This window comes from Corapipo altera, unplaced genomic scaffold (assembly GCF_003945725.1).
Source record: "Corapipo altera isolate COAL_440 unplaced genomic scaffold, ASM394572v1 22, whole genome shotgun sequence".
NCBI classification, from domain to species: domain Eukaryota; kingdom Metazoa; phylum Chordata; class Aves; order Passeriformes; family Pipridae; genus Corapipo; species Corapipo altera.
The window spans coordinates 6,535,974-6,559,901 of NW_020884886.1; the positions used below are offsets into that span (position 1 = coordinate 6,535,974).

The following is a 23,928-nucleotide window of genomic DNA, read 5'->3' on the forward strand; positions in this document are numbered from 1 at the left end:
CACTTATTCGTGACAAATTCCTCAGATCTCTACAAGATTTGCATTATTGCCCTCAAGAATTACTATAATTTAGCTACTGTATACTAATCAGTATCTTTTCATTGAACTGAAAACGTGTTTGACAACACTAAGATCTTGAGCAGAGCCCAAGAAAAGGGGATGGAAAAGGGAATTCATTCTATCTAAACTGAATCAGCTGTCGCTGCCATTGTTGCCCTACAGCAGACTGCAGACCCGAGAAAACGGCTGGAAGAAACTGAGAAAGGTAGGAAATACACGGGGGGCGCTTATACTTAGTGTTTTGTTTCAGTTAAGTTCAGTCCAGGCATGCAGTTTAAGCACATGGTGTCTAGGACACACTCCAAAGCCTAACTGGAAGCTCAGTCAACAGGACCAGCCTAGCCTGAGCTCCAGGGGTAGGATATGGCATTGGCATAGCATGCCAACACAAGATACATCACTATTTCAGCTGCATAAAAAACACACTTAAAGGATACTAAAGTGATCCGAATACATCAACAATACTGTTCCATCCTTACTGAAGATGTGATGCAGTAAATCTGTTCAAGTTCAAAAGAGGTGAAAATCTCTACTAAAAGCCTGTTTCTGTTATTTATCTGTGAGAAGAAAAACACTGCTATTTATAACCATACTGAAAAGTGTTCCAGAAAAACTTATCTGTTTGAAGGGAATAAATTAGCTTTTTTTGTGCACTCTTCTATGTAGGTACTCACTGCTTCCATCCCCATGTGGTATAATGAATGGCATCACTTTTTCCACCAGCTGATAAAAGAAGACCTGATATTGCTATTACGTGTCTTCAATAATGATATCCAGCAATAAAACATTGATATACTTTTCTTTTTATGGAGGAAATTACTAGCCATTTCTAATATCAGTCCCTTGTTTATCTTAACATTTAATTGAAGAAAGAGGCCTTGCCTTTATGTAGCAGAGGTAGGCGCATACTTGTAGCTATTTTCTGCATTAGTAAGGAAATTTAAAAAAACTCATCTACATTTTCTGCCAATATTTTAGTAAACATCACTTTTAGGTGTTCTCACTGTAAAGTTAAATACCTTCAATTTCAAAAATAGAGGTAATTAAACCTTGGAACCAAAAATAATACTATTAACACAGAATAAACAGCTTATCAACCCAGCTGTAAAGATTATTTTGTTGTGTTTTTAAGAACTTTATGAGACAGATTAAAATTTAGTGCTAATTTTTCTGTTATGTGATATTTAAGATTTTTTTGTAAATAGTCTTTCATCCAAAGAACTACAGAGCAATTGCCATTTAACATTTGCATGTAAAAAATTACCTCAGCAGCCAGAACTCAAAACCTGATGCAAGCCTGTTGAAAATTTAACTATTGATACAAAAATGTGAATCATTTGTTTTTAAATAAGTAGCTACTTTATTTTTTTTTTTTAACCTAGGGCACATTTGGGTTCTCCAGTTTAAAAACCATGAGCTGGAATGAAAAAGTATATTCTATTTTCTTTGCTTATCTTTATAAATGAAAGTGGGGAAATTTAAGTCAGATATATGGAAGAAATTCTTCACTGTGAGGGTGGTGAGTCACTGGAATACAGTGACAAGAGAAGCTGTGGATGCCCCATTCCTGGAAGTGTTCAAGGACAGGCTGGATGGGGCTTTGACAACCTGGTTTAGTGGAAGGTGTCTCTGCCCATGGCAGGGGAGTTGGAACCAGATGATTTCCGAGGTCCCTTCCAGCCCAGGCTATTCAATGATTCTATGAAAACAGTACAAGCAAAGAAGTTCTAGTACAGCCTGAAAGCGCAATCTCTCCTATTAGCTTCGAAACCCAGAACTCAACAAATATTTCTGATGGCTGATATCAGTATCAGAAAGAACCCCCATCAGAGGATACCTGAACAGCTTTTTCTTCTGAGACACACTGAGTACAGGTTCCCAAAATTCATACTAAGCAGCAACACAGATAAGTGCAAGAAGCATAGCATGTTTCCGAAGTACCCTCTGCTACTATTTTTACAGCATATCAAAACTTAAAGAGTCATCTCTGGTATTTTCTTTATATGCCAGCTACTTCACTGTTACATTGGTTGGTTGGTTCTTTTTTTAGGGATGGGGGGGAAGTATTTCAAGATCCATCCTCACAACTGCCCAACAAAATGCATTCTGTGATCACTGCCAACATAGCACGCTACAGACTCAACTTTTTGAAAACAGAAGGCTTGAGACACTTGGAGGCATGGGTATTTCAGCACACACACAGGTGTTTCAGTCAATAGGTTGTTTTAGCACCTCAAATAAAAACTAGGTATAGAAGAAAAACCAGTGTTCTTTGAAGCGGAATATCAGTTTCATCCTACTGAACCAAACAGTAATATGGGTGATGAGGAATACAAGTCAGAACACCCAAATTCACAAAGATAAAGTAATTGTAGTAAGAATATTAAATACACTGAATACATTAAATACATGAATAAATTAAAAAAGGAGCCTCACTTCACATTTTCTCCTGATCAGCACAGCTATACATACCGCTATTTGACATTTGGAAAAGATTGTTCTTCTCAAACTTCTTGAAAACACTTCCTTTTATTTCAACAAACTGCAATTTTTAAAAACAGTTAGTTAGTTTTTATTGATGAAAAACTGAAAAAAACAAACCATATTATCAAATAATATGTGAATAGACATATGATACACAAAGACAAAGGATGCTGAAATGAATTAGGGTAGCTATATAATAAAGCCACATACTTACATTATTGGACATCATGATGGTAAGTAGTGATTTATTGTGGGAATTGAAGGCCACATTAAGGGTTGTTGCTTGAACCATTATAAGAATAGCATGCAGGACTGGATAGCAGAGTTAAGGAAGCATATTTGAAATAATTTTTCTGTATAACAGTACTGAAGAGCACCAAACCTCAAAATTTTCTCTTTTGCTTCCCAAGGTTTAAAAAAAAGTTCCTATATCCATGACAATCAGACTTACAGCAAGACAATACTTACACATGTGTAATATACCCACAGTGCTTTGTAGCATGTAATAATTAAATTAAATTTTCTTGTTCTAAAAGAACCCAATGACATTAGTCAGGACAAACAGTGATACAATCTGAAGAAAAGAAATTCGAGGTAAAAAGATTCAGAATTATCTAAAGATTTCAGAGCTAACAGAGAAAACTTCAAAAATTCTAAATTCATCACCATAACTACTGGACTATGCATCACTTGAGATATAATTTTCACCAATTCACTGTTAGGTTATTTCACACTAAGCACATTTGCATCCTGAATACGCACAAGTTTATCCCTTCATTTCCAGAAAATATGTTCAAGCTAGATGCATTTACATTCCACTAAAAACCAAAACCCCACTGTCTTCAAGACTCTGTGACTCAAAATACTCAAATACAAATTAGAAATCAAATTTTCCATGAAGTACCAATTACTGTTTTTCACTTTACTACAGGTATTTAAAAAGCTCTCTAATACTGCAGTGGTATACCATTGTGAAGGGATTTTTTTAAAAGTTGGTAGTACTGGTAATTTTACTTTGCAAGTAAAGGAACACTGCTTTAGGAATACTATCAATTTTTCAAATGTATTAAAATAAAATAATGCAGAGCAATTACTCAAATTATTTTAGAAAATTTTGCAATTTATCACAGAAAAAGGATACAGACATACAGCACTGCCATGAAGAAGTGAGGAATCACACCTATGTGAGCTCTTTTTCTTTCCTTAGGTTCTGTAGCTGTCCAATAAAGGGCATCCAAAATATCTTGTCCAAATGAAGAAATCAGACGATCAGCCACCTAAACAAGAACAACTTTTTACTGCCTTTCACTACCTACTTTTCTCTCCAACACTTGAATATGCCACTGTAAGTACAGCTCAATTTAAAAAAAGTTTCACATATTTATCACTTTTCATCTCTTATTTATTGCATTTCTGGATTTTATAGTGATACTGTTCCTTTTGTCTACTCAGCAGTTTACTCTCCCTCTCAAATTTACTATCCCTTTTCAACAGTATTTATGATAAACAATCCTGTGTTGTTATTTTAGATGCTTCCTTGAAAGACATTCAAGTGCAGTTCAAACCTCAGCCTTTGATAAAGCAATATGTATGTTATGTCAAACTACCATAAATGTTCTTCCCCATCCCTCTGGGTTTAATAGGGGAAAAAAACCAATGAGACGTTAATTTCAGATGCATGACTAAGAATATCAGCTTACAGGTACAAAAAGGATTGAAATTAGACTTGGCTCCACTGTTCCCTGTATACTGAAGTATATACTTTATGCAAATATCTGCATAAAGCAGAATTCCAAATTAAAAGGAGTGTAACACAACGAGTGATCAAGACGTACTTGAAATTCTGCCAAAAAGGGAAAATTAGTTTGGAAAAAAACCCAATAAACACCTGAAGTGTAATCCAAAGAATATACGCCTAAGTAGGAAAAAAACCTCCTAGCTGTAATTCTAAAGATAGAAAACATATGCACAGCATTTTAACTTGTAATTTAATACCACAGCAAGAAAGGTCACATGGAGTTCCACCAGTTCTCAACACTTCATCATCATCAAGCATGTAAAACTGAATATCATTACAAGGAAAGAGGTTTTCTCTGTCTATACACTACAGTTCAGTAATTTTAAAACTAAGTTGCACAGGGCAACAAAAACAACACTTCAAAATTTAAATTTGGTATCACAAGGCACATGTCTGGCTAGAAAAAAGAGCTATCTCTCATTGCTTACTAATTCAACCAAACAGAAACAGTCAAATATGAAAAACTACCTCTACTTATTCAAGACAATATTTTCTCTTAGTGTCTTTCTGTAAGACAACAATTTTGGACACGTTAAAACAACATGTAGCAACAGAGGACTAGGTGCATAATTTACCTTCAAATGTTGAACCATGTCTACTAAAAAGAAAGTAAGTTCTTGGCGCAACACAAATAAACCCAGACTCAGGATCATTTCCTGACTTTTTAAATTAAGAGTTCTCAAGGTAAAGATACCAAAGCGAGTGAAGTCATACGTATTCAAGAAACATTTATTAAATGAAGTTTCCTAAAATACAAAAGCTGAACTAAAATAAAATTTTACAGGATGTTTCAAGTAAACTATAAAATATACTACCAAGTATCAATCACCTATGAAATAGAACGAACAAAACCGTGAGCTGATGAAATCATAAATCTGATCAGTTCAAGAGATATTTACAGTGGCACTGTTTTCGGCTTTTAGATTTTGTAAATTAGGGTGATCTGCATGATTTGGTTCCTGCTCATTGTGATGACCCATTGAATAATTACACCTGGTGTAGTAACACCAACTACAAAATACTTAGAGTTTGGTAATTTTTTTGTTCACAATATTGTGAGGGTTTTAATAGATAAAATGGTGGCTTTTGTTTCATTGCTATTTAAACAGTCCTTGTTTCTTAGCTGAAAGGATAGAAAATATTAAAACCCACCACAATATATTGTTGCTTGCTTTTCCAAATATGACTTACCTAAACCCTATATGCCGGCTCCAGGCTCCAGCAGAATTCCATGGTGAGTGCTGTCACCATCATAACGCACACTGGGGCTTCACAAGGAGCAGGAGCCGGTGGGTCTGAATCTAAAAAAGAAAAGTGTCATTTAAGCCAAATGTGCTGAATGCTCCCCTCAGGCTGTATATTGGGAGCATTCAGCACATAATTTGAAGATTTTGCATTCCTCATATCTGTCCAGGACAATATTCCCTGGACTTGTCAACAGCCGAAAACATTAGGACATTGTAAACATCTCTGTTGCTCAGTGATTTCACTAAATTAAAAAGATCTTCCTATTCTCAAACCTTGTGAAAAAATGTAAAGCATATTGCTTAAAAAAAGTACATTAACAGTTCCTTAAAAAGCATTGCTTGCATCAATGGCAAAGACTTTTAATAAAAATCACCAAAGCAGTCTAAGCAAGCCAATATTCAAACTGTTGAAAGCTAACTACCAACCAAGTCTTTCAGTGGGATCCCATGAACATTTTCTGCCAATACTGCTGCAAGCTGCCATAGTAAAAAAGCTCCTTAAAAACATGCCCTCTGCTTGGCATGTTTGGTTTCATGAGACACTATGGTAGTTAAATACTGTTTCCAACTTCAAAGTCTAATGTAATTTTTCTAATAACCATAAGTGGTAATAGATTTTTCTTTTTTCTAAAAAAACCACTCAGGCAGCACTTTTCTTAGTTGAGATACATGCTTTTGATTCTGCTAAATATAGCAAAATAATTCAACTCTTCATTCAAAATGGAATGGCACGTGGCTTCCAATTCACAGCAAACACTGTAGTATCGCTTCAAATTATTTGGTAAGATGAGAAAGTATAGCACTAAGTGACTTGAAGTAGTCTTGAAATAAAGAGAAATTACTATTTTGAGTACATGGATTTATTTAGTAAGTGATAATCTCTGATCAGTTATGGAACTATATATGGATAAGTATTACCCCACACAACTAAAATCCATACAGAAACTCAGTGCTAATTTAATATTTGTACATATTTTTCAGCAAATCTAAAATCAAAGGAAAATAAAAACCTATGAATAAACAACTGAGGTGGCTTGTATGATAATTATTTCACTTATGATAACAAAGTGTTTTATTTATGCAATATTTTCGTATTTTATGAAGAAAGAACAAGTGTCTTTAGACAACATATTGAGATTTACCAGAGTGTAACCCTGTTTTAACAGTCTTCAAACAAAGGTACAACAGATGTTCAAACAAGGATTAATGTAATTCAGAGATCTCAGAATCCTAGAAGAGTAACTTTTGTGTACAAAGCCTTGAGTGAGTCCTTTTTAAGAGGTTGTATTCCTACTATGTTCTATATTTGCAGGATGGAGATAACATTGTAGCTATGAGAACATTATTTACTTTGTGAATCACTGATCATAGAAGTGCAATTAAAAATCTCATGCTTTACATTAATAATTAAACAGAAACTATTTTTTCACCAGAATTTCTCTTTATCTTGCCTCCTGAAAGAGAATTTCCTTTTCTTGTGTCACTACATTCATTCAACTTATTGCTTATGTACTCAGGCTTAAGTCTGCTAGCCAGGACTCAGACAGGTTGAGCAGTAACATGTGTCCTTGCATACAATGAAAGCTGTATTTCCATAATGACGGATTAAAAACCAAATTCCATGTTTTCTACTATCTTCCTTCTCTGCTCTCTCTTTCAGGATCTTATCGCTATTTCAAATCAACAGTTTCTACTTTGCTCAGTGAGTTCAAAACCTCATTCACTATCTTGAATTTCCTAAGACACATCTTTCATTTCCATTTCTCAAGTTTCATGCTGTGGAATTGATTAACAAGTTCCAGAAAGCAGACAATTGGAAACAGATTCTAAAACCTTATTTTTCACAAACCTGCCTGTTTCACTGCATCTAGGCTTATTATCATGGGTGTGTGCACATTTGTGAGAATACCAGATATGCCACATTCTAAGGACCAACACCGTAACACAACATTTTAGATAGTCTGAAAAAGGCATGCTTCATATTCTGATACTAACATTCTTACCTCAAGCATGTTATAGATGATGTAGAGCTTTATGACAGACTGTCCCCTTATCAGATGATACATCATAGAGTAGTCAACATAGTGCATCATGAAGTAGCAGATGACCAATATAACTCCTTTGAGAATGTCACATACCTGAGCAGGTTGTAGCAAACGTCTATCACTGAAATACAAAGGGCAAAAGGTTCCACTAAATGTCATGTATCCACAAAATACAAGTGTTACCAAGTCAATAGGAATTTACAGAAGCCATTAATCAAGGATATATTTTAATGTGGTTTATTACTGCCCCTTCCTCTGACCCTCACTTCAACTCCATGATCATGGCACACATTTATAGATCACACTCATGAACAGGATCACATCCTCTTATCTGCCACAACCCTTTAGTTAAAACAGTGCATTTATTAAGAGTTCCTGGTTATTAAGAACCTTCTGCATGCATGCCCTTTGGTTTCTAATTTACCTTCCCTCTTCCAGCCAATCATATTTATGATTTTGACTTCCTCAGTTACAGAAGCTGTATTTGCTATGACCAAAAAGAAATGAAGTCGTCATCTTCAATTTCAGTCTAATGAACCAGATGCTGAGGAATAGGTTGTAAACATAATTCTGTAACTTCAAGCTCTAAGCTCGGCAGCAGTAAATGCAAACACAATTTGACATCAGAGCTTGAGGTTGGTCACGAACCAATGCAGAAGTTTGATATCCACAGTCCCACAAGTAACCCAGGAGACTAAAGGAATCATTACACAATTTCTTCCTATAAACTAGAATTAGAGGAAGAAAATAGCTTTACCTCAATTGCCCCAACAGTAGCCATACACATAATGAAATTGCAAGGCAGTATTTACTTGTCTATTTACTTAGTTTAGTATGAACAGGATGCAAAGCAGTTAAAAAGCCTTCAAATGAAATCAAAAGGTTGACAATTAAATATAAAAAAAATGGAGGAAATAATTTCTATTATATATATTCTTTATATACCCTGAAAGGCTTTTACCGAAGTCAATGTTTCATAAAAGTTGGAACCAATTAGCAAAATGCAAGTTACGAATTTTCAATTTCTGTATTCTTAAATCAGTAGGTTATCCAGAAATTAGACAATGTTCTCATAAACTGATAATATGTTTAGAAAAAAAAGTAGAGTTAGTTTGTAAGAATTTATACTATTTATAAAAAAAATCCATCCAAACAGTTACTTATGACTTCTGGGAGTCAAGAAATTCTACAGACCATGGGGACAAGACAAAAATCCCTGCTACTTCACACTTTTTATTTAAATATATTACCAAAGCTGGAGTGTTATACTTAGTGTTTCTTTGTTGTCTTCCATTCAAAGAAAAATGCCCTGAAGACAACATTTTTGCATTACATTGCTACTATATTATTATATGGGCAAATAGATCATGCATTTGCCAGGAGTACGAGCAAGAAAGTTTTCAGAACTCTCAGATTTACAGTATTAGACTCTGAACAAAGAACAACTGCTCCTTTCACTTTTTACTGCATAAACTGTATTAAAATTAATTATATTCTGAATAATAGAATTCAGCCTGGTCCAGCGTACGAGAACTGCTTAGAGTGGTTTTTTCTCCATAAGAGACATTTTCCTGCTTTCAGAAGTCATCCAGTAACAATATCCACACCACTTATTTCATATGAAATCCTTGAGAAAAAGCCTCAGAGAACCTTCTTCCTTTCCCCACCCTTCAAACTGAGTTTTAACTGAAAATACTAATTAAAAAACTTACAGAAAACTGAAAGTGTATGTTTTGCCCACTGCTTGAAGAACCTATGACTATGTCTTTGCATGACACACCTCCCCCAAAAAATGCACCCCAACCTGCAAAATCACGTTTTGAAAATTTACTGCTTTATTTAACTACATCTGACTTAAATGGTTATACTTAATAAAATATAATAGCATATATTGAAACGTGTATGAAATTTAAGCAAGCTCGTGATTATGATTACCATTCATATGCTGAGTAACACAGCATGTTCCTTTTTCTCCAACCTACTCCCATTTTGAAAGTGTACTCAGTCATTTCAGTACAAGTCTACAGACAACATTCAAACTCTGCAACACAGGCTGGGATAAAGTGGTAAAGGTACTCCTACTCCACCACAGTAACGCCAGGTCTTAGCACATGAAAAAGAGAATCAGAATTTGTTACTTAGAAAATTAGCATCCTCATGCTTCCCAGCCAACAATTTCTTTATCACTAGAGAAGTAGTGAGCAGTACCTGGTAGAGTACACCTGACTAGCAAAAGAGACACTCACTTCAAAAGCCTATGTTTTAAAAGTTTGGCAAGGTACCAATTTCAATGATAGGATGGTGTCTTACTGAAATGCACCAGTAAGGAGAATCTGTTTATGAATCTTCTGAAGCAGTCAGAAAGATTCTCACAGGAAAATGCTTTGATGTCCACAAATCAATACAGACTGAAAATATCATGTCAAAGGTTTTCTGGCTTACAAGTAACATCAAAGATGCTCAACCACCACTATAGTCACGAGTCACAGATGTTCTGTACTCTTAACTCTATCACTCTTCTGCTTGTGTTGATTTTCATCTCTATGACTACACTCACTCAAGTGAAACCAATTCAGGAGAAGCCAATGTAAATGCAGACAGCAACCATCACAGGGGAATATAAACTCTGAAAACAGACTACACACAATCAAGAGCACAGCTGTTCTTCTAAAGGTGGTCTCAACTCTGCAGACTAACACTGTATGAAGTTCCATACAAACTTGCACACAGCATCATCTACACTGGAAAGATTCAATTCAAAGGCTGACCTAAAGAGGCAGTTCAACCACTCTTGATTGTTGATGCCTTACAGGAATTAAACTTGTAGAACAGATTACATTCAAATAACATTTTTAGAGAATTTTAGAATCATTTAGGTTGGAAAAGACCTTTCAGTTAATCAAGTCCAACTATTAACTGCCAAGTACACCACTAAATCATGGTCAACACATCTTTTAAATACCTCCAGAGACTGTAATTCCACCACTTTCCTGAGCAGCATGTTCCAATGCTTGACAACTCTTTCGGTGAAGAAATTTTTCCTAATATCTGATCTACATGTCCCCTGACACAACTTGCAGTCTTCTTGTCCTAACTCTCAAAGTGACTTGGATTTAACTTCTCAGTAGTGTGTATGTCTAGGAAAAAACACTGCAGTAAACAATTTTTTCTTCTTAAATTTTAATTAGAAATACAATCTGTTAATGTTCTATTCAAAGTTGTACATAACTTCTTGTGCTTCTCATCCACATGGTCCAACATTAATGCTGTGATGATTTCTTCAAAACACAGTAGTCCTGGTTTTGGCTGGGACAGAGTGCCTTTTCTTCTTAGTAGCTGGTACTTAGTAGCTGTGTTTTTTGGATTTAGTATGAGAATAACGTTGATAATACACAGATCTTTTGGTTGTTCCTAAGAAGTGTTTACCCTGAGTCCAGGACTCCTCAGTGTCTCATGCTCTGCTAGTGAGGAGCTGTACAGAAAGCTCAGATGCAGCACAGCCAGAATGGGATGTCCCAAACTGGCCAAAGAGCATCACACACAATATATAAACTGAGTGAGTCACCAGAAGGGGACCCTCTGCTGTACAGGGACTGGTTGGTACCAGTCAGAGACTGATGGGCAACTGTGTTGCGTATCACCTGTTTCTTTTAGGTTCTGTTACTCTCTCTCCCTCTTCTTATCATTACAATTATTATTACCAGTATAATAATTAGTATTACTATTAGCATATTTTGTTTCAATTATTAAATTATTCTTATCTCAACCCACGAGGTTTACCTTTCCCTTCCAATTCTCCTCCCCACGGGTGGGGGATGGAGTGAGTGAGTGGCTGTGTGTTATTTAGTTGCCGGCTGGGATTAAAGCACAACATCTCAGTCACAAAAATATCCTCCCTGTTTCAAACTTCCTCTGTTTGATGACAGAAGAGCTGTCAGCATCTCTACCCCCTAGTCAGCACAAGGGATTACTGCAAAGGCTGACTACACAAAACTGCCTTCTAGAAAGTGAGAAGAGTAACAAGATCCTGGCATTTAAAAAATACTTCAGTGTTCTTTCATTGCACACTAAGAAAGACTCCTTCATATTGACTAAACAAGTAATCTATGGTGTACAACTAACATGTTTCTGACTGAGATTAACTATGCCTACTGTATAAGTTCACAGAAGCATTTTTATCGTAGCAGAATCCTTTTGCACTCTGGTTAATAACAATTACAAAAGGATTTTGAGGTGTGGTTCTGAATATAATATGGAATAGAGATAATTATTTCCTACAAAGACAAGAAAATCAAATAAATTGATAAAGTGTAATGATTTGTCACCTTTCAGCAAATACACAGAACTGACTGCAAAGCCTGCAGTTATGAAATGATGTAGTCAGTGTTCAGTGAGAACTGAATATTGCAGTTTTCCTATATGATCAGGCTCACATTGGTCCAACCTGTATTTGTTACAAATCACTCCTATCCTTTGCATTAAGCTATTTAATACGTATAAACACACACAGGTTGGTACGATTTTATGCCTGTCATAACGTCCTAGCCCACCCATTTCACATGCTATATTTTCTGCATTCATTTTTTTCAATATGTTTCTATTTATTTTCTTTAGTAACTACTCAGTGCTAACACTGAAAAGTACTTTCAAAACATCTTAAGCACTAATTAATCAGACTTCATGATTAATATAACATACAAATTCATACTGCTGCAGTCATCCACACCATGAGTACTACAGAATCTCAAAGAAACAAAGATAAAAGCTGCTAGTGGCAGCTACACAAAGGTCAAGAAACAAACAAGAAAAATACAGCATAGTGCTGGTAATTTTAATATCTCACCTGAAAGTAGGAACCCAAGTTGTAAGAATTAGCCATTACTGAGCTACTGTGATAACTCAGAGCAGGATACTGTACAACCTTAGAAACCACTGAACAGATTTTAGGAACACCACCACCACCAAAAAAACCCTACTTTTTTTCATGATTTGTGATACTTGTAAAAAATCCACTTTTTTACAAATACAGCCAAACTCATATCAAGACCTACATAAAACAGCTACCCAGAGAAGAAAAATCTGGTGTGGAAAACAAATGTTCATTGTAAGCAAACTCACCAGATAAAATTAAAGTTTAAGGAACTAGTTACCTGTCTGTAATTTTCAAGGTCTATTTAGTATCATACTCAAAATGCCATGCTCTTCATCTTACATAGTAATAAGAGTTTTGTCTCCATCTACTGGTTGAGAACCATTAAGTTCAATCATCCACATGGTCTATGACTACACAGATGGTAATACCACTGGATCTGTAACGTTTGCTACTGAACAGCACGATGGATTTCACAGTACTTTACTAAAGAAGCAAAATGGTTCAAGGTTTTCAGTGTATTGTTATCTACCCCACCAAGCCGTTTTTTGTTCCAACAGCTGTACAACAGAAGTTATTTAGCATTCAGTAGAGCATTATTAGGAAAAAAATCACAGTTTACCAATATTTATCTTTAATATGTTAAAAATCACAAGTAGCTAATGCACAAGTTTAAGTGAGTGATTTCTGAAAAAAACAAGAACGTGTGTTAACTATTTTAACAAGCCTTTCTTATTGAATTTAAAGTTGTTAAACCATTTGGAAAATGAAATGCACCCTGGACAAAGAGAAATTTGTTCTTGCTGTATAAAAAAAACCTCCTCCCTACAGTTGTTTCTCATATGCTTTTCAGCAACTGTCACTGCACAATGAACAATGTTTTCACTATATTGTGTAATCTACAGACAAGTACACTTGTCTGAGCACTTAGTTACTTTAGTATCCAACCTATACACACTCTGAATATATTATTATAAACTTAACGATGCACAGACTGTCATATGATGTCATACGACTTCTTAATTTTTGTCTTTCAGGCTTCCTGAATTCAGGTTTCCTCAATTCTTTACTAGTCTGATTATATATGGTTTTCCAGTCAACTTAGGGTTGTTTGGGTTTTGGTTGTTGTGCTGGTTTTTTTTAAACCAACAGGTATTCGAGACATTTTTCTTGTTTAACTGAACAGTTAATTGCATTTTAAATGGTTCTTTTCATTTAGTCTGCTTAGTCTCATCCAAATAATTCAGATTACTCTCCTTTGAAGTTAACATAGACAAAATTTCCAATACTGATGTCATAGATACAGTAATTTAAGATACGAATACGGTAACAGTGTAATAATGTTTTAGATGGATATTTTCATATTAATAAAAAATAGACATATACATTTATAAACTTATTATAAGAGTAATGTTTCTATAAATGTTGTTTTATTTCACTGCAAAAAACCTTTTCATTTATACAGGTTTATTGTTCCGCTAATAATGCACTGAAGAAGTCTTTTAGCACTGAGGTTACAAGTTTGAGCATCTATCTTACAGAAAACCTTTTCTAATTGTATTATTTGTAGGATTTTTTTTTCCTGTAGTCTTTATCGATCTCTCAATTCTCCAATGTATCCTTCATTAATCAACCGTGGTGTCATAACTTTCTAATCTTACATGAAGCACTAACAAAAATTATTAGATTAACACATAACAGGATATTTTCCTGTTAGAATAACTAAAGATGTCAGGGAAAATAAAAAATCCAAGCAAGTTTGGACTTTTTAAAATGTCCAAAGTGATCCACTGGAAATATTCTACAATTATGTTCATTTGGCTTCAGGAAGAAAAGCTATTTTGATCAAATCTAACATCCAGTCTGAGGCTTTAAAAAGAAATACATCTTATAGTACCCAGGTCTTCACTGCTGTAAAATTGTGATAATAAAAATATGTCCCAAATGAAGAATTCCAAGGTACTGAGAACCCAGTTTGCCAAGATTAGATGGCATTGCACTTCTTAAACAATAAAAAGCCTCTACATGCACACAACACAGCACGAGACCATGCTAAGAATGAAACAAAACCAACCTTGCTGTTAGGCCCCGATGAGAGCTGTCTCAAAATAAATTAAAATAACAAAAACAAAAAGAAAAACGAGATTTCAAATAAGTGACAACTAGAATAAGCTTTCATTAAGCTTTTATTTTTTTAACAACAGAATCAACTATAACTGAAGTCAGTAAACAAACATGCTAAAGTGCTGTATTTTATTATGCACAGAATCATCTTCAAGTCTAATACTAAGACACCTGGCAATGAACTCTCAGTACTCCCCAGAATTTAGGTTAAGCATTACAAAAAAAATACCTGCTTGAAGCACACACAAAAATAAAGCTATGAACCTGACTGAAGCAGTACTTAGAACAAACATCAAAAACCTTAAGGCACTATAAACTAAAGTACAGCAGGGGCTATAGTTTTTCCAGCATATCCTATTTTAAAATGGGCCAAACTGGTCCCTGGGCACTCTAAGTAAAAATGTTTTATATCTAACATCACAACTTCCACAGTGATGCAAGTTACATATGCAAATATACCAACTACAAACAGCACTGAATCAATTTTGTGTGTTGGTTATTAAAACTAAGTGTTGCTTTCTCCTTTGAAGTACGTTGGTTAATTTAGCTATTTGTAACCAGTCTTTTTACTGATTACATGTAGATGTGTGAATTTGGCTGACAGCATAGAAGGAAAAAGAAAATCAGGATTTACTCACCAAGGAGGAATCCCTGTGACACCACATTCCATCCTATAAAGGAAGTGAAAGTGCTCTTCCCTTCGGTCTGATTTACAAGAAAGAAAGAAAGAGAAGGTTGTAATGTTGCTACACTATGCACTGCTATGGAGAGGAGAAAGGACTACTTGGTCTGAGAGTACACTACCAAAAGCAATGAATGCACCTTCCTTTTTTGATTGGTAGAAAGCTACACATTTTGGTGGGCAGGTGCACTACTTTCTCAATGACCTTAAGGTGACAATAGGAGTTATAGTCCTTCACCAAAAAAAAAAAAAAATTAGGCTTGGGAATAAGTGTGCAATAGAGGTTCAAATCTATTTAATAATCCGACAATATGAACAAAGATATAATGTCCTAATAAGAATGTCAGTGTGTTTAATTTTTTTCTGAGATGCTTGCTTTCTTGAAATAATGCTGTTCTATTTATTTCCTACTGAAAAATGTAAATCTGTGAATTCTTAGGAGGGCAATGGGAATTTTAAGAGTTACATAGAATACAGCTGAAGTTAATGATGCTACTGCTGACAGGACCTAAATTAATTTATTTCAGAGAGCAGACTAAAAGCAAAATGCAGAACATGTATTTATAAACTATATCTACTTCCACATGGAAGAAGAGTGAAGGTCTTGTCATTCAATCTTCACATATAAAAAAATCTTCTACTGTACTTTCTTGAGAAAACTAGAATTTGGAGGAGAAAAAAGTCTCACTTTCCCTATGAAGTCCTTACTTGCTTTGTGGAGATGATGTAAAATGCCTTTAGGGATAATTAAATTGGGAGTCCCAGAGTTTCACTAATACACAATTTTAGCTTTCATATCATGGTGTTTTACAAATAACATAGAAGAGCTTTTCCATATTCCCATATGACCTTTTATTGATGTGCAACATATTTTCAACAAAAATTAGTTAGCTCTATGAAAGTTTCAAAACAAGCAGCGATATTATTCTACCCAGGATCTCTGGGTCTGAGGTATTATTTTAAAAAAAGTATCTGTATTTAAAAGGAAACTGTACCTTTCAGCCACAAACAGTTATTTTTAGGAACCTGTCACCAAGGACTTTAATTAGGAAGAGAATTCCACCAGGTCCACTTCTCTCTCTACCTTAGATTGGTTGTTAAACCTAAGTATGTGTTTTTATGTTGTCAAAGAATATTTTAATAAAATGAGAGTATTTTAAAGATTAAAGAGAGTAATTTAGGAAAATTGATGACTCAAAAGAAAATACAGTAAAACTGATTTTTTTTTTATTTCAGAAGATGTAATTTAATTTTGTGAACTGTTTGTTAATTTTTTAAGAGCACCCTGCTACTTACAAAGCACAGAAACAATGAAGTTGCACCTGCCAAAACTACCACAATGTGATGATTCAGCCTCTGCGAGTTTGATCACAGTGATTTAACCAGCAGTTTAGTTCACTTAATGATAGAATCTTGGATTCTTCTGACTGAAGAAGGTTTAGAGTCTTGCTAAAAACCAGCTTATTTAGCACCAATATAGCTCTCACAAAACTACCAAACTAAATTTGCTCAAAAGGAAAGATCAAGTGATGAGGAATGACAAAAGTCAAACTGAAGGGCTTACACTGTCCAGGCAGAAAAAGGAAACCACTTTCTTTAAGATACATTACTCTGTTTCCTTTCAGAACTCTGTAAAATGGAATATTAAAACCCGTGGAAGAGGCTATTAAGCATGCCCCATACACTTAAGCACTGTGCACAATACAACATAGACAGGAATTAGCCCATTTACATAGAATGGGGGTTTATTGTTTTATAGAAATAATGGGTAACAATCTTTTTCTACACTGAAAAGAGCAAATAGAATTATGAGGAAATAAATGAACTTAAGAGTAAACTGAAAGGGAGACAGAAAACTCATTGCTCAATTATTTCACTGAGATGTTGAGAAAAAAGTCAAGATGAAGGGAGGAGCACTTTTATTTACTACACAGAATGGAATATGATGTGGCAGGTTCAAATAACAACTAGTCAACACTTATTTGATATTTGTGAGAAAGAGCAAGCTAAACAGCCACCTGCTTTGTAAGTACCTTTTGCAATTACAAATGTGCTTTACCTATTGAACTCGTTTGTTACAGACACATAAAAAAGTATTTCCTAAGTTAGAAGAAAATCACAAATTTTTTTTGCCATAATAAATCACACAGCATAACCAGAAAAACAACAAAAAACCCCCAAAACTCAAAGTGCAGGCTCTGAATATTTGGAAATAAGTACATCTGAAAAAGTTCCATTAGATATCACAGACATGAATTCTAAATCTTTCAGTAAAAAGCCACCAACACTAGAACATGAATGAATTAGACAAAGCCTCAAGTACTGAACAAGTAAAGAGATTCTAGGGATCTAAATTCCAAAGACATTGGAGGAAACTGTGACAAAAGAAATCGCTTCAGCAGTTGTTACAAAAACAAAGCCTCCTTCACTCAAGATCATCTCATTTTCACTGCATCTTACCTGGTAACACTTTCAAGTTAACATAGTCAAGTTAAATAGATTAAACTGGATTCTACCCTGCCTCACAGGTTAAAAATCCTGTCAAGCAAGCAGACTCAGTTTTAATACTGAAGGTTCATGTACCTACATATACACACATCACATAAGCATGAGTGCGTGCGGTGTTTTCAGTGTCATTTGCTTCAGGATATTGAACAACAACCAAAACCAGCAACTGGTCTTTCACATTTTTAATCATAATTTCAGGGCAGAAAACTTCTTTGTCAAAAGCAAAACTGAGTTTATAGACAAGGAAAAACATTCTTGAACAAAAAAAAAGTAGTAAGATCAAAATGACACATTAAAATCCATTACATTTACCTGAATTTTAACATTTTAGCAATACCATCCACATGGATATCTAAAAATAGGCACATAATTTGACTTGTCATCAGGTTAAAACCAAATAGCTGTCACTTTTTAACACAACTAAGAAAAATCTTTTGACCTAATCAATGTCTGAGACTCAGCTCAAAAATAACAGCACAATAAAAATTAGAGACTGCCACCTAGTGCCTGTGTTAAGCATCACTAAAGTATAAACATTTCAACTTTAGACTATATTTTAAAATATTATTTCTTGTGCAACTAGACTAGCATTTGCTCTAATCAGAACATACATTTGTAAACTATGCATCTAAAAGCCCTTCACACCTAAAAGACAATATTAATAACACTAATTCAAGTAACTGTTAAAAAAAAATAAAAAAAAATCTGTAACTGTAAATCAAGTTTTGGGAAACCTGGAATAAAAACCCTGAAGTCTTTCTTCATTCAGGAAAAAAATTACAACACTAATACAAATGCGCTTTTTCTTCTGAGCTACACTTAAGGCTTACAAAATCAGCTTTACTGTAAAGTAGCAAATTTTATGAAGGAAATTAATTCTATCCAACTTTTTATGCCTATGCCAGAAAGGCAAACTAAAAATCCTATGTATTAGCAACTTCTTCTTAGTATTGATCTGAACAGGAAAGCAAGGAGTTAAGATCTAAAAGTTCTTAATATTCTGATTAGTTTTCCTCTCTAAGAGTTACTCTCCAAGATTCTTCAAAGGAAAGAAAAGAACACATTTTATTCAGGGATCCTTTCGGCAAAGTTTACTGTGAAAATAAGGAAAATTTTTATTGTTAACAAACAAACAAAACCACCAAAAAACTTCTGTTTCAATATCAAAAAGCCTCAAGTCAGTCAGCCTTAGAAATTCTGAAACAGTGTTCAAATAGATGTTAGATAAAAGAACAAAACTGTAAGGTAAGGTTACATCTCTGTCCTTTACTAACCTGAATATGCCTAAGTGGTGCTGTTATCAAACTGTTGTGTCTGAAGGAAGCAATGATGACAGTTAGTGACTGGTGGCAAAGCTTAAAAGTCCCATACACACACCTTTGCTTTGGCTAGTTTAGACTAAAACTTCTATTTTACAGTGGAAGAAGTCATCAGTAGTTCAAAAGGTACAGAAAGGCAATAAAATGAAGCACACACATAAATGGAGGGTATCAACACCTTTCTCTTAAATCAACTTACCGTAAGCCATAGCATGGCAAAGTGATGAACCGGAACATTGCCAGAAAGACTCTCAAAGGAAGCAGGGTGAACACATAGAGAAAAGCATCCAGGCACAAAAAGATTCCAAAAAACATCAACTAAATTACAAAAGTAAAACAGAATTATGTTAGTAATTTATAAAGGGTTACAAAAGTTCATAAAGAATTATTTTATGAAAAACACATTTGCATAAGGCTAATTTACCAAATAAGCACAATACTCTCACTTGCTCAATCAGCTGAACTGTAACAAAAATTAACATGCTATGCACTTTGAAGACTATTCAGCAAAAATTCTGCACCACAAGGTCCAAGCAGCAAAGGCTTTTGCAGACTTTCACAGCTCACCGAACTCAGTCTTTATTTAATAGATGAACTGCACTTGGATATAACTGCAGCTCATTTTCCAGTGGTGACTTTCCTCTAAGGTTACAAAAATTCATGTTTTAACCTTAGAGGAAAAAAGCTGTGCGTAAATGTGCACAGCCAGTTTTGAGTATTACCCCTCTATTTTTTTATTACCTGGTAAATTTTCTACTGCATAGCTCATCACAGTTTGGTAGATCTCTTTCACAGCATATTCATCTTTTTCATATAAGAATATAAATTACGAAGAGGTAAATTTCCCATTGCCTTCTGTTTAAGTGCTTTATCCTTAAATTTACCGAAACAGTTAAAGTCATTTCACTATAGCCCTAAGCCAAGCAACTCTACGATAATTAAACTAGACCTAAACTCTACAAACTGAAAGCTCTTGTATACCAGACTCTCTTCACATGACATTCCTTCTTCATCTGATCTTTGGATGATTCTATGAGTCTACCTGAATGGGATTCTAGGCACACGCCTTTATACTTCTGTCAGATCAGGAGTTAATATTTTTTCTTTCAAGGATAATCACGTAAAAAAGCAAGCTTATCTTACTACACAATTAAGACTAGCAACATCTAAGCAGGTCTAACGTCCATGACAGACATGCATTTACATGTGGAAGTTGTATGCACTGCTGATGAGAAAGGAAGACACTGGGGTAGTGGGGTGTGTATAAACCAAAGTACAAGCAAATTACTTTTATCTCCCATAAGCCTTTCAAAATACCTTCTTTGTGCAACAGCCACATCAGTGTCCAAGGAGCTACATATCACTGATGTGTGCCCTTCTCTCACTCCTACTCCTTGTGCATCCTCATAACTTTGACAGCAATCCTACGGACTGCACTCCAGTGCATCTATTCGTAAGCCACATTAAGAGGACTGGCTTGAGCATAACAGCACTGCTGTCATCTCTGAGTTGTTACTTTATCTTACAATATTATTTCAACTAATTCTGGCAGAATATTTCAATATCATCATGATATTAAGGTCTCTTCCCTGACATTCACTCATTCGCCTCTAATACCATATTCTAAAATTTCAGCAGAGAGTTATCATTTAAAGTTATCAGGAGCAGTGTTACATAAATGGTGGATAAATGTATGTAGTGCCTTAATATGCTATTAAGCAACCCATTTCTATGCTAACTTTTAAACCAGGTGCTGAATTTTCAAGCACTGGGGATGACAGAGCTGAACACTTTCCTTTTTTTTTTTTAACTCCTTAACCCAAGCAAAATAGAAAGATAGCCTGTCATTTTGCCTCTCTGTTCTTTGAGGACATTTTTATAACTTTAAAAACAACACTGCATTTTCTTTTAGATTTAGACAGACTTCTTCTCTGCCTGAGTGTAATGATGGTTTTTCACATTCTGTAAGCTTGTGTTAATATTTGCAATTGTTTTTTAATGTCCTCTTCTTTCTAATTTTTTTACTACAATGCACTTGCACATTTACATGCATCCATTTAAATATAATCAGAACTGAACCTTCCAATCCTTTCTGTAAACATTATTTTTGCTGCTACATTCCAGATACTGAGGAACTAACAGAAAAGCCTACAGAGCTTTTCCATCATCATAACTATAACTTAGAAAAAAGAGTACAGTTTAATTTTGAGATCAACTAACAAGTCTTCCCTTAAGATGGCAGGGAGAGAGACCACCTTTTCATTTAGTATAAATACCCTACTACGAGGAAAAGTTTCCACTGAAATTGCACAAAAAGTTTGAGTGAAAGTAGCACTTATACTGTAAATTATCTTCCCCAAATAAAAAAGGGTAGTCAGAACAACAAATACAAAAATACTGCCCTTTTAACATCACACCCCACTCTAAACTCTGGGAATGTAATAAGTGCATATTAGATAATATCTCTCAATATTAGGCTTTGATAAATTTACTCCAGTTTATTCTCACTATCTTATCACTATCACATTCTTATTCTGTAATTATACTACTAGGTAGAAAAAGCGATTAAGAAAATTCTTCTGTTCCTTTCCTAGTGTCTTACATGCCTTATTTCAAGTAAACAGACTTTTGTATCACATAGGCAAACGGTTCCTGCAACAGGTGGTGATCTGTACACTGTTTAGCTTTCTTTCTAGATGCTCATCATCGTATTTTTTTTAATGAGGAAGATTCAATTTGACATAGCTAGTATGAGTACTAAGCTGGACTAAGCCAATGCAAAGAACTAACAAATTTGTTTCGTAATCTCCCTTTAAGAAGATAACTATCACTTTTTAAATCTGTTTATTATTCAGTTTCATAATATTTCATATTCAAAGTACAGACTGAAGATTGATGGGGTTTGCATGGTAAATCAATTTTACTACAGCATCAATCTTATGTATAAAAAGACTGCTGGTCATTACTTGTTCCTACACACTGAAGGTTTTATTGGAAATCTGAGGTGATGATCCTTCAGAATAATTTCTGTGCCTTGGAGACAGCATGTAAGTCTATATAATTACAGTGGAGATGATGTAGAACTGCTGTATTGTTCAAGTGAGTCGCTACCATAGGTGGAATATTCTACCATAAACTGGAATGGGTAAACAGTGAGGACGTGAAGACACCACCCCCAGAGAGGTTCAAAGGCCATCTGCCTCTGATCCCCAGCAAGCTGTTTGTTGTAGGTGACACAGCTTTAAGGAAGGGCATGGATTACATCATCTCAGAGGTCCATCCCAATCTCATTCATTCTGTGATTTTCTGCAGTAATTGACTGGGAATTCAGCTTTCTAAAACCAGGCCTTACCATGGTTCAGGGATCAATTTAATGATACTGAAGGAGGAACCAGGTGCTACTGACAAAGGGAATCCTACCCTCCTTCCTCCACTGCACTTTCATCTTTCTGCCCCTACCCAAAGCTACAGAGGTCCCCTTCTGTAGGCTCTGGACTGTCAAGAATATTGGTTTAGCAAATCAGCTCAATATCCTAGCACAGAATAAACAGAAAAAGAAAAGTGAAGCATTCATTGCTGAATTATGAGCTGATTTAACTCTTGGAACAGTCCAACAAGCTCATGCAAAGCAGGCAGCATGCATAAAGCAGGAGACTGAAGTGGGAGGAAGAGTGAAATAAGCCTCTTCCTTCAATGTAAGTTAAATTGATTTAGTTCTATTTGTAACTTCATCCATAGAGATTCTGGAAATTTTAGCAATCTTAATTTTAATGTTATCATTATACTGCAGCCTAGCCAAACCTTATTACCAGTGTTGCCTTACTCATTATCCTTGAGCATACTGCTACTGCTGCCTCCCAAATCAACATGGTTATGCCAAAATAAAACTCTCCTCTACCTTACACCACTGGAATTGGCTCACTGCAGGGCCAGAATGACATCTAAGCTGATATAAAGGAGGTGGCTGGAATCCCTCAGGAAGGGCCACAGCACTGGGATAGAGAGGGAAGATGTGGTAAACAGTAGCAAGAAGCAAAATAGAAGACTATGAAAATTATGTCAAAAACCTTAGACAAACTCATCCATCACCACATTTTTATAAGACTGAAATCTTCCCATCCTCAAAGCATTAAAGACTTGAAAAAAAATCTGTACAATTTTCTAATGCAAAATTACATTTTGCTACAAAAAGTTTTCTTTTAATTGACTATTCCTTTAAGCATCAGCTACACCTTTATATTTGAATTAATTTGTCATCATCTGGACTTGTCTGTCCCTGCTAATAAGCTGAGCTGCAACCAGTAACAAGCAAACACAGGTAAAAAACTCCCTGAAACAAAAACATTTCAGTTAGTAACACTGAAAAATAATCATTATAGATATTTACATCTTTTCTTTAGTAGCAAAGGTGTTTTAAAAAACACATATTTCCTTAAATACTTTAATGCAACAGATTTCATCTCTAAATTGAATCAAATATTAAACATACTTCACCTTCTCCAGTTCTTTTGGTATCCTCATGCACGTGTACACTCTCTCTCTCCGCTCCGTGTATTTTGCTTCATTATGTTCAAGGAAGTAACCTCTTGTTAGCTCAGCACTGATGAATCTCAGCAATGAAAGATCTATTCAGAAACACACAGAAGCAGAAGACACTTCAGACTTCAGGCATGATCTCCAAAGGGTGAGAAGCTGCTGTGCTTTTCTTAATTGTCTCTTGCTACATGTTTCATTTACAAGGCCTCTAACCCAGAAGGTTTCTGCTGATGGTTAAATAACTGTACGGAAGGA

General features: G+C 35.0%; 1 protein-coding gene across 4 annotated transcripts in view; it reads right to left on the bottom strand.

Annotated features, from left to right (window-relative positions):
- The window catches only part of TAPT1 (transmembrane anterior posterior transformation 1), a 49,085-nt gene that overhangs the window by 20,553 nt on the left and 4,604 nt on the right, over nt 1–23,928 (bottom strand). The window contains exons 1-8 of one of the 4 annotated variants that reach the window (XM_027642707.1): nt 23,627–23,726; nt 19,337–19,455; nt 15,267–15,333; nt 14,579–14,602; nt 7,593–7,755; nt 3,686–3,821; nt 2,759–2,856; nt 2,533–2,602 (exon numbers count right to left, since the gene is read on the bottom strand). In XM_027642707.1, coding sequence (XP_027498508.1) covers nt 2,533–2,602; nt 2,759–2,856; nt 3,686–3,821; nt 7,593–7,755; nt 14,579–14,602; nt 15,267–15,333; nt 19,337–19,346 — 568 coding nt within the window. In that variant the 5' untranslated portion in view covers nt 19,347–19,455; nt 23,627–23,726. Of the gene's footprint in view, nt 1–2,532; nt 2,603–2,758; nt 2,857–3,685; nt 3,822–7,592; nt 7,756–14,578; nt 14,603–15,266; nt 15,334–19,336; nt 19,456–23,626; nt 23,763–23,928 lie in introns of those variants that run through there. The other 3 variants (XM_027642703.1, XM_027642706.1, XM_027642704.1) reach the window with 3 other exon arrangements.